Source organism: Hoplias malabaricus, chromosome 8 (genome assembly GCF_029633855.1).
Source record: "Hoplias malabaricus isolate fHopMal1 chromosome 8, fHopMal1.hap1, whole genome shotgun sequence".
NCBI classification, from domain to species: Eukaryota; Metazoa; Chordata; class Actinopteri; order Characiformes; family Erythrinidae; genus Hoplias; species Hoplias malabaricus.
Window position 1 is genome coordinate 7,933,561 of NC_089807.1, and position 12,313 is coordinate 7,945,873.

Here is a 12,313-nt window from a genome sequence, read left to right on the forward strand (position 1 = left end):
AGCTACACAATGACTCCAGGGCTGATAATGTTGCTCGTCACTCAATGGAGATGCGTAATTAATATAATCAGAGCTTGACATCTGATCAATTCAGATTAAAACCAGTAATTTAACTATATTTATTTATCTATCTATTAGCTGCAGTTAATGTTGTCACTGTTGTTGGTTATTTCCTGTTTCTCAGTTCTTTGAAACGTAGTGGATAACACTTCCACCCCCAACACACACTTATTGAATCATGTTGAGCTTTATTTTAATATGTCTGATGTTTCCAGATCTAATTAATTAATAATCCATCTGTTTTACCCTCAATGAGCTTCGTACTGATGATGTGAAATATATAACATCCATTAATGTCATCATCATCACGCAAAACACGCCGTTAATGAGAACGTATCCTTATCACTCCCAATTCCATTGCATCCCTCCTGCATTATATTTTATTAATTCAGTAAATGTAACATGTGCCTGTCGTGTTGTGCACAAGTCGGAGCATCCTTCGTTTATTTAATTCCCAGCCAGTAAGTACCAGTCATTCATTTTTAATGAAATGTGAATAACCCACTTTCAGGAAGGAGACACTCAAACTAAAATAATTAAAAACTACATTTTCAAACCCCTGTTGAGCAAATGGGACTCCTTACAACCACGCAGACCCTGGTAGATGAGCAATAATTAAAGCTTTTATATTTGAGAGATAAGCCCTTCCTGGATCGGGGCGTTGTGGTGGAGGAAAGGTTTGTGCTGTCTAATGACCTTCAGGGCTATGTCATCGGGAGCTGGGGTCTCCCATGGTGAACAGGTCTGGAGTGAAGATCCAGACAAACATGATCTTAACATGAAAGTAAGTGTACCCTGCTCAGGAGAGGGATACCGGGATTTACCCCTGGAGCCATGTGCAGCCCACGTAACCCGGCAAGGCTCAGCCCGAAAAGGCAACGTCGGAGGATCATGTGGGCTCACCAACCGCAGAGTAGGGGTACGGTGCAATGCCCATTGGGCACAGAGCGGGGGCAAAGGGGCCCCTGGGCTCATTGAGCTTGGTAGCAGACACTAGTTCTTGGCACGTGGAACGTAACCCCATTGAGAGGGAAGGAGCTGGAGCTGGTGCGTGAGGTTCTAGAACCAAACTGCTTGATAGGGGTTGGTCTTTCTCCTACTCAGGAGTTGCACAGTTTTAGTGGTGCCGGGCAGGTCTGGGGATACGCAAAAGTCCCCGGCTGGTGTACAGTTGGAGTTTGTCCCAGTAAACGAGAGGGTCGCCTCAATTTGACTTCGGCTTGCAGAGAGGAAAACTTTGACTGTTGTGTCTTCATATGCACCGAACAACAGCTCAGTATTCGTCCTTCTTGGAGGTAGTGAGTGGAGTTCTAGAGAGGGTTCCATGCACTGATTATTGTTTTTCTGGGGGACTTCAATGCTCACGTTGTCAATGACTGGGAAACCTGGAGAGGAGTGATTGGGAGGTATGGCCTGCCTGATCTGAACCAGAGTGTTGTGATGTTATTGGACTTCTGTGCTAATAATGGTTTGTCCAACGAACACCATGTTTGAACACACTCGTAAGTGTACTTGGTACCAGAGCACCTTGGGGCAAAGGTCAATGATCGATTTTGTGGTCATGTCTTCTGATCTGACACTCGGGTAAGACAGGGGCTGAACTGTCAACTGATCACCATCTGGTGGTGAGTTGGATCCAGTGGTGGGGAAAGCTGCTGGAAAGCCCTGGTAAGCCCAAGCGTATAGTGAGGGTGTGCTGGGAAAAGCTGGCAGAGGACTCTGTCCGGATTGATTTCAACTCTCACCTCCGAGAGAACTTCTCAAATGTTCCAGAGGAGGTAGGGGGAATGGAGTCTGAATGGACCCTGTTCCAGGTTTCCATCATGGAAGAGGCTGCATATAGCTATGGTCAAAAACTTGTCAACCCAAGCACCCGTTGGTGGACAGGGGTGAGGGAAGCTGCCAATCAGTAGAAGGAGGCTTTTCAGGCTTGGCTAGCTCGGGGAACTCCTGATTCCGCACATTTGTACCGGCAGGCAAACAAGGCTGCAGCTGTGGCAGTTGCGGAAGCAAAATCCAGAACATGGGAGGAGTTTGGAGAGGCCATGGAGAATGACTTCCGGGCGGCCTCAAAGAGGTTCTGGAAAACACTCCCACATCTCAGGAGAGGGAGGGAGGACACTGTCCAAGCTGTGCTCAGTAAGGATGGTGAATCTCTGAACTCGACTGAGCGTATTGTTGGGCATTGGAAGGAGAACTTTGAGGAATTCTTAAATCTGAGAGACATGCCTCCCCTGTGCAGGAGGTATGGCCAGATGTGTCTGGGGAGTCAGATTCCATTTCCTTGGCTGAACTCACTGAGGTGGTGAAAAAGCTTCGCAGTGGCAAAGCTCCAGGAGTGGATGAGATTCACCCGGATTTACTGAAGGCACTCGATACTGTGGGGCTGTCTTGGATGACATGCCTATAAAATATTGCATGGACCTCCGGAACAGTGCCTTTGGATTGGCCAACAGGAGTGGTGGTTCCTGTTTTTAAAAAAGGGGAAAGTGTGCCAATTATTGTGGCATCACACTTCTCAGCCTCCCGGGGAAAGTCTATGCCAAGGTGCTGGAAAAAAGAATCTGTTCGATAGTCGAACCTAGGATTTTGGAGGAACAATTCGGATTTCGTCCTGGCCGTGGAACTATAGACCAACTCTTTACTTTTTCACAGATGATTGAGGGGGCGTGGGAGTTTGCTACTCCGCTCTACACACACTTTGTGGATTTGGATTGATGTTCCCAGACAGAGTCTGTGGGAGGTGCTTTGTGAGTACAGGGTGCCAGGGTCGCTCCGGACCATCGTGCTGAAGATAGAGCTGAGCCATAAAGCAAAGCTCTCAATTTACCGGTCAGTCTAATGACCAAAAGAGCAAGATCGCAGACACAAGCCGCTGAAATGAGCTTTCGCCGATGGGTTGCTGGGCGTACTCTCCGTGATCGGGTGAGGAGCTCAGTGATTAGGGAGGACCTTGGAGTAGAGTCGTTGCTGCTTCGCATTGAGAGGGGTCAGTTGAGGTGGTTCAGGGCTTTTGTGATGAGGATGTCTCCTGGATACCTCCCACTGGAGGCATACTAGGCACGTCCAACTGGAAGGAGGCACCAGGGTAGACCCAGGACACGCTGGAGGGACTTTATCTCCTGGCTGGCCTGGGAACGCCTGGGGATCCCCTAGGAGGAGCTGGTGGATGTTGACGTCTGAGCTTCTTTGCTTGCGCTGTTGCCATCGCGACCCTGAAATGGACAAGCGGAAAAATGATGATGATGATAATGTTTGAGAGATAAGAGAGTATGTGAGACAGCTCAGTGATATTGGGTTTAAAGTTTAAAGGCGTGTGGTGGTTCAATTTTTTTTTAGCCATTTTCACTCTGTTCTCTTTCTTCTCCATTCTCGTTTTCTCCATTTTCACTCAGTGCTCATATTTCTCCGTGCTTGTTTAACCTCGTCTTTGCGCTCTCACGTTAACGGGGATCCAGTCCAGCGCTGTGAATGGGCCGACTCAGATGAGGGGGCGGGGCAATTCTGAAATCTCTGCACTTGACGTCAGAGGTGGAGCAGAATCAGAACGACTCGTTTCATCCCATGTTTTCTGACTCATGTTTTATTAATGTAGATGTCTAGTTGTTTATATACTTGCCCGTGCATGTTTTATTTATTTATTCCAAGTTTTCTGACAGTGTGTGAGCTGGTGCCCTCCAGAACCTCACAGTAATGTGCACATGCACTGAAAAAGCATTTTAGACACCAACATCTACACCTTAGAGTAAATTAATTAATTAATTGCAATGATTTTAGGAATTTGACACCCCTCAGTATTCATTCTAATCATTTCACTGGTAATAAATGTTTTCTCTCTTCTGTACATTACTGGAGCTGTCAATACCCTGCAGGCTGCTATAGAGAGGATATTACTTTGAAACACACACACACACACACACACACACACACACACACACACACTCACGTCAGGACTCAATTTGCAGCGAATTCACTTTTCCACTCTCTGTTTTCCCCTCCTGCCTCCACCTTTCACCCTCAATCCTCAGTAATTACCCAGAAGGCCTTGTCCTTTTGCCAGCCTTGGCTGGCCACTGTTGGCCCTCCATCACCCCACTCTGCAGCTAACAATGGTCTGGCCAGGCCCCAGTGTGCAGTGACCACAGGCTGCATGCCCCAGGGTTAATCTCCCCTGTCCCTGCCTCCATCAACACAGCCCCACACGGCCATCGCTGATTGCTCTGCGGTCCTAAATGCTCCAAACACTGCGGTGCTTCACTCCCCCTCTCCAGAGAGTTTAGTGAGGCTGTAAGACCCAGGGCCATTGGAGATAAAAACCTAACCGCTCCACTTAGTGCACAGTGCTACCAACCATCGCCAACCAGACGAGGACATGTCTGCTATTAATAATGCATAACCATCCAGAAGCTACAGGCGGTTATTGTCTGTTAAAATAAAGCCAGTTCAGAACTACCACCTGAGACACAATCCTCTGTCGCGTTAAGCATCATTTTAACACCTTTAGTGTTATTACTATTAATATAAGTACAGTATCTGTGATTTTGCCACCAGAAGTTGCACTCGAGTACAGGACTCTCAGACCCAAACAAGCCACACCTCCCGCACACACACGGGGATTAAAGTTCTCCACCGCTATGACGGATTTCATCACAGGCAGCCATTACCTGGTCAGTTGGGTCATGCTGTTGAGGTGCTCTTTGTTGTGGTGTGTGTTTAATGCCTGAATCTTAACTGCGTGAATAATAGTGGAGGAAGAAAAAGACAATTGAAGCTTTGAAATGTAAGAGAAATCCCTGATTGAAACTAGCCTTCACGTGAATAATTCCAAGAAGTTAAGGATCATAAAAAGCACACTTCTGGGAAAATCATGAACTTGATCCAGTGCAAAGATTTTCTTTTTTTTTCTTTTGGGTTGCTGTGGTCATTTAACTGGCGGTTGACGCTTCTAGTGAGAAATCATAGCCTCTTGCTCAAGCTGCTTCCTCTTCATCCTCTGACCCTCTGAAACAGTATCAGGTTTAACAAAGCTTAGGCTTTAAATTGTATTCCCAAAACGTAATAACAAACATGAATAATGTACAATAATATCAAGAATAAAGTTGAAGAACACAGTGTTGAACTAAGAGTATCAATGAGAGAGGCTCTCATCCTGTTACAGGTCAGTGACTCGTTATAATGATTCTGAAGCTGCTTTAAAGAATAGAAATATTCACCACCATTGAGTGGTTGGAACTCGTCAGCATCATTCTCTTTGACATACACAACAGGGACTTACAGTGAATTAAGTAGCTTTTGCATTATTCATTCATTCATTCATTATCTGTAACCGCTTATCCAGTTCAGGGTGGGTCCAGAGCCTACCTGGAATCATTGGGCGCAAGGCAGGAATACACCCTGGAGGGGGCGCCAGTCCTTCACAGACAGTCACCCGGAGGAAACCCACGCAGACACAGGGAGAACATACCACACTCCTCACAGACAGTCACCCGGAGGAAACCCACACAGACACAGAGAGAACACACCACACTCCTCACAGACAGTCACCCGGAGGAAACCCACACAGACACAGAGAGAACACACCACACTCCTCACAGACAGTCACCTGGAGGAAACCCATGCGGACACAGAGAGAACACACCACACTCCTCACAGACAGTCACCCGGAGGAAACCCACACAGACACAGGGAGAACACACCACACTCCTCACAGACAGTCACCCGGAGGAAACCCACACAGACACAGAGAGAACACACCACACTCCTCACAGACAGTCACCTGGAGGAAACCCATGCGGACACAGAGAGAACACACCACACTCCTCACAGACAGCCATCCTGAGGAAACCCACGCAGACACAGGGAGAACACACCACACTCCTCACAGACAGTCACCCGGAGGAAACCCACGCAGACACAGGGAGAACACACCACACTCCTCACAGACAGTCACCCGGAGCAGGAATCAAACCCACAACCTCCAGGCCCCTGGAGCTGTGTGTCTGTGACACTAACCTGCTGCGCCACCGTGCCGCCCGCTTTTGCATTATATTTGACAAGCTCATTTTTCATGATCAAATTTCGATGTAAACCAGCGTAGAAAAGTTGAACATGCAGTAGATGATTTGTATATGTATTAGTAACATTAGTTGAGATCTCCATAACCCCACCTCTTATTCCTCCCTCCTTTACTGAGCCAATGAGAACAGTGCTCATTAGCATTCAGAATTAAGGTCCAGAGAAAGAGCTTTTATGTCCAGGAGTTAATGATGGAGCAAATCATGTCTCACAGAGATAGAATTAAGGTTTTATTCCATGCTGCACTCGTCAGTCGTGTTTTCTGGGAGAACAGGACAATGTCAGACATGACTCCTTTAAGAATGCATCACTGAAGCTAATCACTTTAGCTCTGGTTAATGTGAGAGTCCGTTACATGGCGTCCAGTCTCCTGTCTTCTCCCTCTTTCCGTGTTGTTTTGTGGTTTCTGTGCTCCACTGATGGGGTAATGAAATTATTCACCAGCGCATCCTGTGTCCACTAATTTGGTGCTTGGCCGGCTTGATAGATGTGACCATGCATCACTATCTGCTATGCACATTTGCTAACCCGTAACTGCAGGCTAATTTACGCTGCACTGTTAGCCTGGCTGGGCTCAGGGCTGATGGAGTGGCTGGGGTAGTAAATCGCCTGCTACATGGAGATAGCGAAGAGAGCGGCTAAGGGCTGGGTTTAGGATGAAGTAGCCGCAGACGTGGAGATGATGTACTGTGACCAGGGTTGATTTCACAGCTGCGAGGTGGACAGCTGGTGGACGGCAGCTCTGAGTGGCTGTGTGGGTGTGACGGTGCTGGTGGAGGGGGGGGTATATTCGTGTCAGAATAAGGGGTTTGGAGTCGTTAACAGGACACTTCCATTTAACAAGTTCAAACCTCCTCTGCTGTGATCACAGCCTTCTGCATTCACCAGCTACTGTATTAGAAATATAGGCTGCGTCCAAATTGTGTACTACACACAACTAGCATACAGTCTATGCTATGTAATAATCTTAGTAGTGTGAGTTTAGTAGGCTAGTGCACAGAATATTAATACTACACTGGTTCTAACAGGACATGATGAGCTGTTGCTGTGGAAATGCATGTCATACCGTCCCACAGTGGCTAAACTGTCAGCCATATATATATATCAAAGGCTGGAACCCATATACCTCTTTCCACACCGTGTAGTGCACAGTGTAGGTAATACAATAAGGGCGTCTGACTAAAACAGTGCACTACATGTCAGATAATAAAGTTTCTGTCTAAGCTACCTCCCTTTGTCTAAAGGCTCGTTTATGCTTCTGTGTTGTATATGAAGGGTGTAGAGCACTATTTGGCTCAAAAATCCCCTCCTTCTGCTCAGTATGCACTTTGGATTTTTTTAGTGTGCTCAACGTACACTAGTTGGGATTATTATTAAGTGCACAACTGGGATGCAGCCGTAGACGGTAGTGACATAGAGGTGTGTAACACATCTACACTACACCAGTGCATGAAAACAGGCAAAGCTGTAAGAGCAGTCTGCAATCTCACCACTAGGAGCCGCTAAATCTTCCTCACTGCACCTTAAAACAATATTTGGTACAGTCTTGTAATGGAAATTGTACTCTTTTTCACCACAAAATGCTCATTCTTAAATTGTACAGGGGTTAGACAATGAAAGTGAAACACCTGGTTTTAGACCACAATAATTTATTAGTATGGTGTATTTATTAGTATATTATTTTATAAATAAATACTATTTATTAATATATTCTAAAATCTTAATAACAATAATAATAATAATAATAATTTTTATATTATTATTATTATTATTATTATTATTATTAAACAAACACCTGACAGACACCTGACTCATTGCTCTTTAGCAGCTCAACAGTCACATGTCACTCACAAGTTAATTTTATCTTAGTTTCAAATCTGAAGTTGTTTCTGTTGTTTTTTTTTTCTTTTCCACATTAACACATGACACACTACTAAACTCTTCCTTACCCACTGTAATAAATCAGTGCATCCTCCTTGCAGATGCTAATGCGTAATCAGTGCTATGCCTCACCACACTGCCCTCAGCAACAACCCAATATTCTCTCATGTCTCCGCAGAGTCTGTTTCTATTTCTACTGCGAGATTATTATCATCGTTTTCAAATCAGCGGCACCTCCCCAAGGAGTAGCCTCTTTAAGTAAAGATGGTGTTTCTTCAATCAGCACAATCAGGTCAGGAGAGCCCGTGCTGCTGTTGTGGAGAGAGAATGGAGAATGAAGAAGCAGGGTGACGTTGTGTTTTGTTGTAACATGGAGGCAGACATGTTTCTGGCATCCTCGGTCAGCAGAGAGCCCCCCCCGCCCCTTGTTTGATCTCCGCCGTGTGATGGAGGTTTGTATTGAATGGAGCGAACGTGTCTGAGAGGAGACGGCTGAGCCGTTGGAGCATGCTCCAACGCTCAATCTCAATTCAGCAGCAAAAGATTTTGTCATGTCCAATTTAGCATAACAATTGCTCTGAGTCAAGATGCAAGTGGAGTGATGAGGGGATGAAGAGATAAGAGAAACAAACGAGAGACAAGAGCAGGAGACAAAGGGAGTAAGTGGCTGTAGGGCCATAAAGAAAACAGAAGGGATGAGAAGGCAAGAGGAGGAAGGAGAATAGAATAAATGAGAAGAGAAGAGACGGGAGGAGAACAGAGAGAATAGAAGAGAGGAGTGGAGAAGACGAGAAGGGAAGAGGAGAGAAGGCAGGAGATGAGAGGAGAAGAGAAGGCAGGTGAAGAGAAGAGAGGAGAGGAGGAGAAGAGAAGGCAGGAGAAGAGAAGAGAAGGGAGGAGAACAGAGGAGAGGAGAAGAGAAGGGAGGAGAACAGAAGAGAATAGAAGAGAGGAGTGGAGAAGACGAAAAGGGAAGAGGAGAGAAGGCAGGAGATGAGAGGAGAAGAGAAGGCAGGTGAAGAGAAGAGAGGAGAGGAGGAGAAGAAAAGAGAAGGCATGTGAAAAGAAGAGAAGGCAGGTGAAGAGGAGAAGAGAAGGGAAGATAGGTGAATTGAAAACATAAGAGATGAGAAAGAAGAAATGAGATCAGGCTGAAGAAGAGAAGATAATAGAGGAGAATAGAAGAGTAAATTAGAGAAGAGAATTTTAGTCAAGAAAAGAGATGAGTAGAGAAGAGAGGAGAAGATAAGAGAAGGAAGGAGACGAGAGGAGTGGGGAATGCAGGGGGACAGAAGAGAAGAGTGGAGAAGAGATGGCAGGAGAAGAGAAGGTAAGAGAGAAGAAGTAGAACAGACTGAAACAATAGACAAAAGGACAAATAACTATAGGGGCCATAGGGAGAAGAAAAGAACAGACAAACAAAAAAAGAGATGACGAAATAGTTGAATAATCCAGAAGAGCAAAAAGAAGTGGATAAAAGTGAAGTCGAAACAGAGGTGAGCAAAGGGAGCAAGAAAGTGTGACATCCTCCGAGTGAAGAGCAGAGAAGAGAAGGTAATTAAGAAGAGGAGAGGAGGCAGGTGGACACCAGAGAAAGAAAGAATTTTAGAGCAGAGAAGAGAAATCAAATGTGGAGAGGAGTGGAGAATACAGGACTGGTTGTGAAAAGTGAAAGAAAACTGTGAGAAGACAGAAGAGAAAACTGAAGAGGAGGGTAAAAGAAGAAGGGAATAATGAAATTGGGAAAATAAATATGAGTAAAGAGCACATCCATTAAAACATTCATTTATTTGTAATATAAATATATAGGAGTATATAGTACAAAGCAATATAACAACAACATATATATATATATATATATATATATATATATATATATATATATATATATATATATATATATAAAACACACCCACTGCAGTCCTTTAGTTTGTGGTGGAGCTTTATTTCCCCACACTCTCTGCCTGTAACCTCCAGCAGTGATGATGTGGAGTAAACACCTCACACCAGCCTCACAGAGAAACAACCAGCTGTTCACAACCACTACCAACACCATCCAGCACTGCACTGTTCATGCCTTAGTTAGACGAGGAGGGGTTAATGCTTGGGGCTCGCTTATTGACACTAAGGAGAATATAGGAGTGTGGTGTGTTCTCCCTGTGTCTGTGTGGGTTTCCTCCGGGTGACTGTCTGTGAGGAGTGTGGTGTGTTCTCTCTGTGTCTGCGTGGGTTTCCTCCGGGTGACTGTCTGTGAGGAGTGTGGTGTGTTCTCTCTGTGTCTGCGTGGGTTTCCTCCGGGTGACTGTCTGTGAGGAGTGTGGTGTGTTCTCTCTGTGTCTGCGTGGGTTTCCTCCGGGTGACTGTCTGTGAGGAGTGTGGTGTGTTCTCCCTGTGTCTGCGTGGGTTTCCTCCGGGTGACTGTCTGTGAGGAGTGTGGTGTGTTCTCCCTGTGTCTGCGTGGGTTTCCTCCGGGTGCTCCGGTTTCCTCCCACAGTCCAAAAACACACGTTGGTAGGTGGATTGGAGACTCAAAAGTGTCAGTAGGTGTGAGTGAATGTGTGTGTTGCCTTGTGAAGGACTGGCGCCCCCTCCAGGGTGTATTCCCGCCTTGCAACCAATGATTCTGGGTAGGAATCTGGACCCATTGAACTGGATAAGCGTTTACAGATAATGAATGAATGAATGAATGAATATAACCCCATAGCCACAGCACTAGAACCATTCTTGGGTTAGTCACTAATCTTATGACAGTCCAAAAAAGGCACATAGATTCGAAGCTTGTTTCTACCAGAAAGTAAAAGCTAACCTCACAGATTATCGTAGGATCGTATGTGTCTCTGCGTCTATAACCCTGTGAGTCACTGTGTGATCTGGAACTTACTGCTACAGTGTGAATACATCTTTTAAAATCAGTGCATTTATTTCTCCTGTTGTTTACTAACGTCTGTTCGCTCTGTTTCCGTCTGTACCTGTTGAACTCTAGTTCAAGGTCTTTGTTGTTTGTGTTTGTTTTATATCACACAAGAACGCAGAACTATGAAGAACTCTAGCCAGGGGCCAGCGTGTGAGTTTTATTGCCTTCATGGTCTGAGGACGGCGGGGGAGATTCTCTCTGCCCTCGCTGACCGCTCTCCTCTGTGTGTTTCTCATTTCTGACCATTAGGGAACACCAACAGTGTGTTTGCTCTGGACTACATCAGTGGATCCCTGACCGTGAATGGCCGACTGGACCGAGAGAACCCGCTCTACTCCGCTGGATTCATCCTCACTGTGAGGGTAGGCATTTCTTTCTGCCTTTGCCTTTGCCTTTTCAGCTCTCGGTGCAATACACTCAACATTTCAACCTCCTCCATACCATCCATATCAGCCCCAACTTGGAGCACTTCCACATTCACAGACTATAGTTCAACTATTGCTCTGAATACTTTATTTTCCCCCCTGTTCCTCAGCGCTCAGGACCCCCACAGAGCAGGTGTGATGTGGTGGTGGATCATTCTCAGTGCTGCAGTGACACTGACGTGGTGGTGGTGTGTTAGTGTGTGTTGTGCTGGTGTAGAGTGGATCAGACACAGCAGTGCTGCTGGAGTTTTTAAACCCCTCAGTGTCTGTACTGAGAACAGTCCACCGACCAAAAACATCCAGCCGACAGCGTCCTGTGTCACTGATGAAGGACTAGAGGACGAGCGACACACACTGTGCAGCGACAGATGAGCTACTGTCTCTGACTCTTCTGACTCATCTACAAGGTGGACCAACGAGGGAGGAGTGTCTCACAGAGTGGACAGAGAGTGGACACAGGGTTTAAAAACTCCAGCAGCACTGCTGTGTCTGATCCATGTGGCAGGTGAACTGGGGACGTGGACCAGACCACGGCTAGAATAAATGTCATATCGCTATTGGGTTAAACACTAGAATCGTACAAATCCCAATAAAACACGTAAGTGATATGCACTTAATATTTTGGTGAATTGTGGAAGTCAAATAACACCTAGAATGGTGTATTTTTACCCAATATTTTCAAATAATGGTGAATCAATTAAACAATAAATCAATCAGTTTAAAAAAGCAGAGCTAATAACATTTCTGGAGTTTGTATTATAAATAAATACAGCTTCTTATAACCTACTATTAAAGCTTTACACATTAAATGCAGGGGAAGAAAGTGGCTGTTTCCACCAGGGGTTTGTTCTCTCTTTTCTGGTGAAATAAATAAAGCCCCTGTGTCATACACAGAAACATACTTTACAAACGCAAGGTTGACTGTCCGTGAGGAGTGTGGTGTGTTCTCCCTGTGTCT

The 12,313-nt window shown here is 45.6% G+C and overlaps 1 protein-coding gene across 2 annotated transcripts in view; it reads left to right on the forward strand.

Moving 5' to 3' along the window:
• cdh23 (cadherin-related 23) overlaps positions 1-12,313 on the forward strand; it is a 422,443-nt gene that overhangs the window by 201,763 nt on the left and 208,367 nt on the right. For both annotated transcript variants that reach the window (XM_066679568.1, XM_066679567.1), the window contains exon 10: positions 11,180-11,292. In XM_066679568.1, the coding sequence (XP_066535665.1) occupies positions 11,180-11,292 (113 nt within the window). The remainder of the gene's footprint in view (positions 1-11,179; positions 11,293-12,313) is intronic.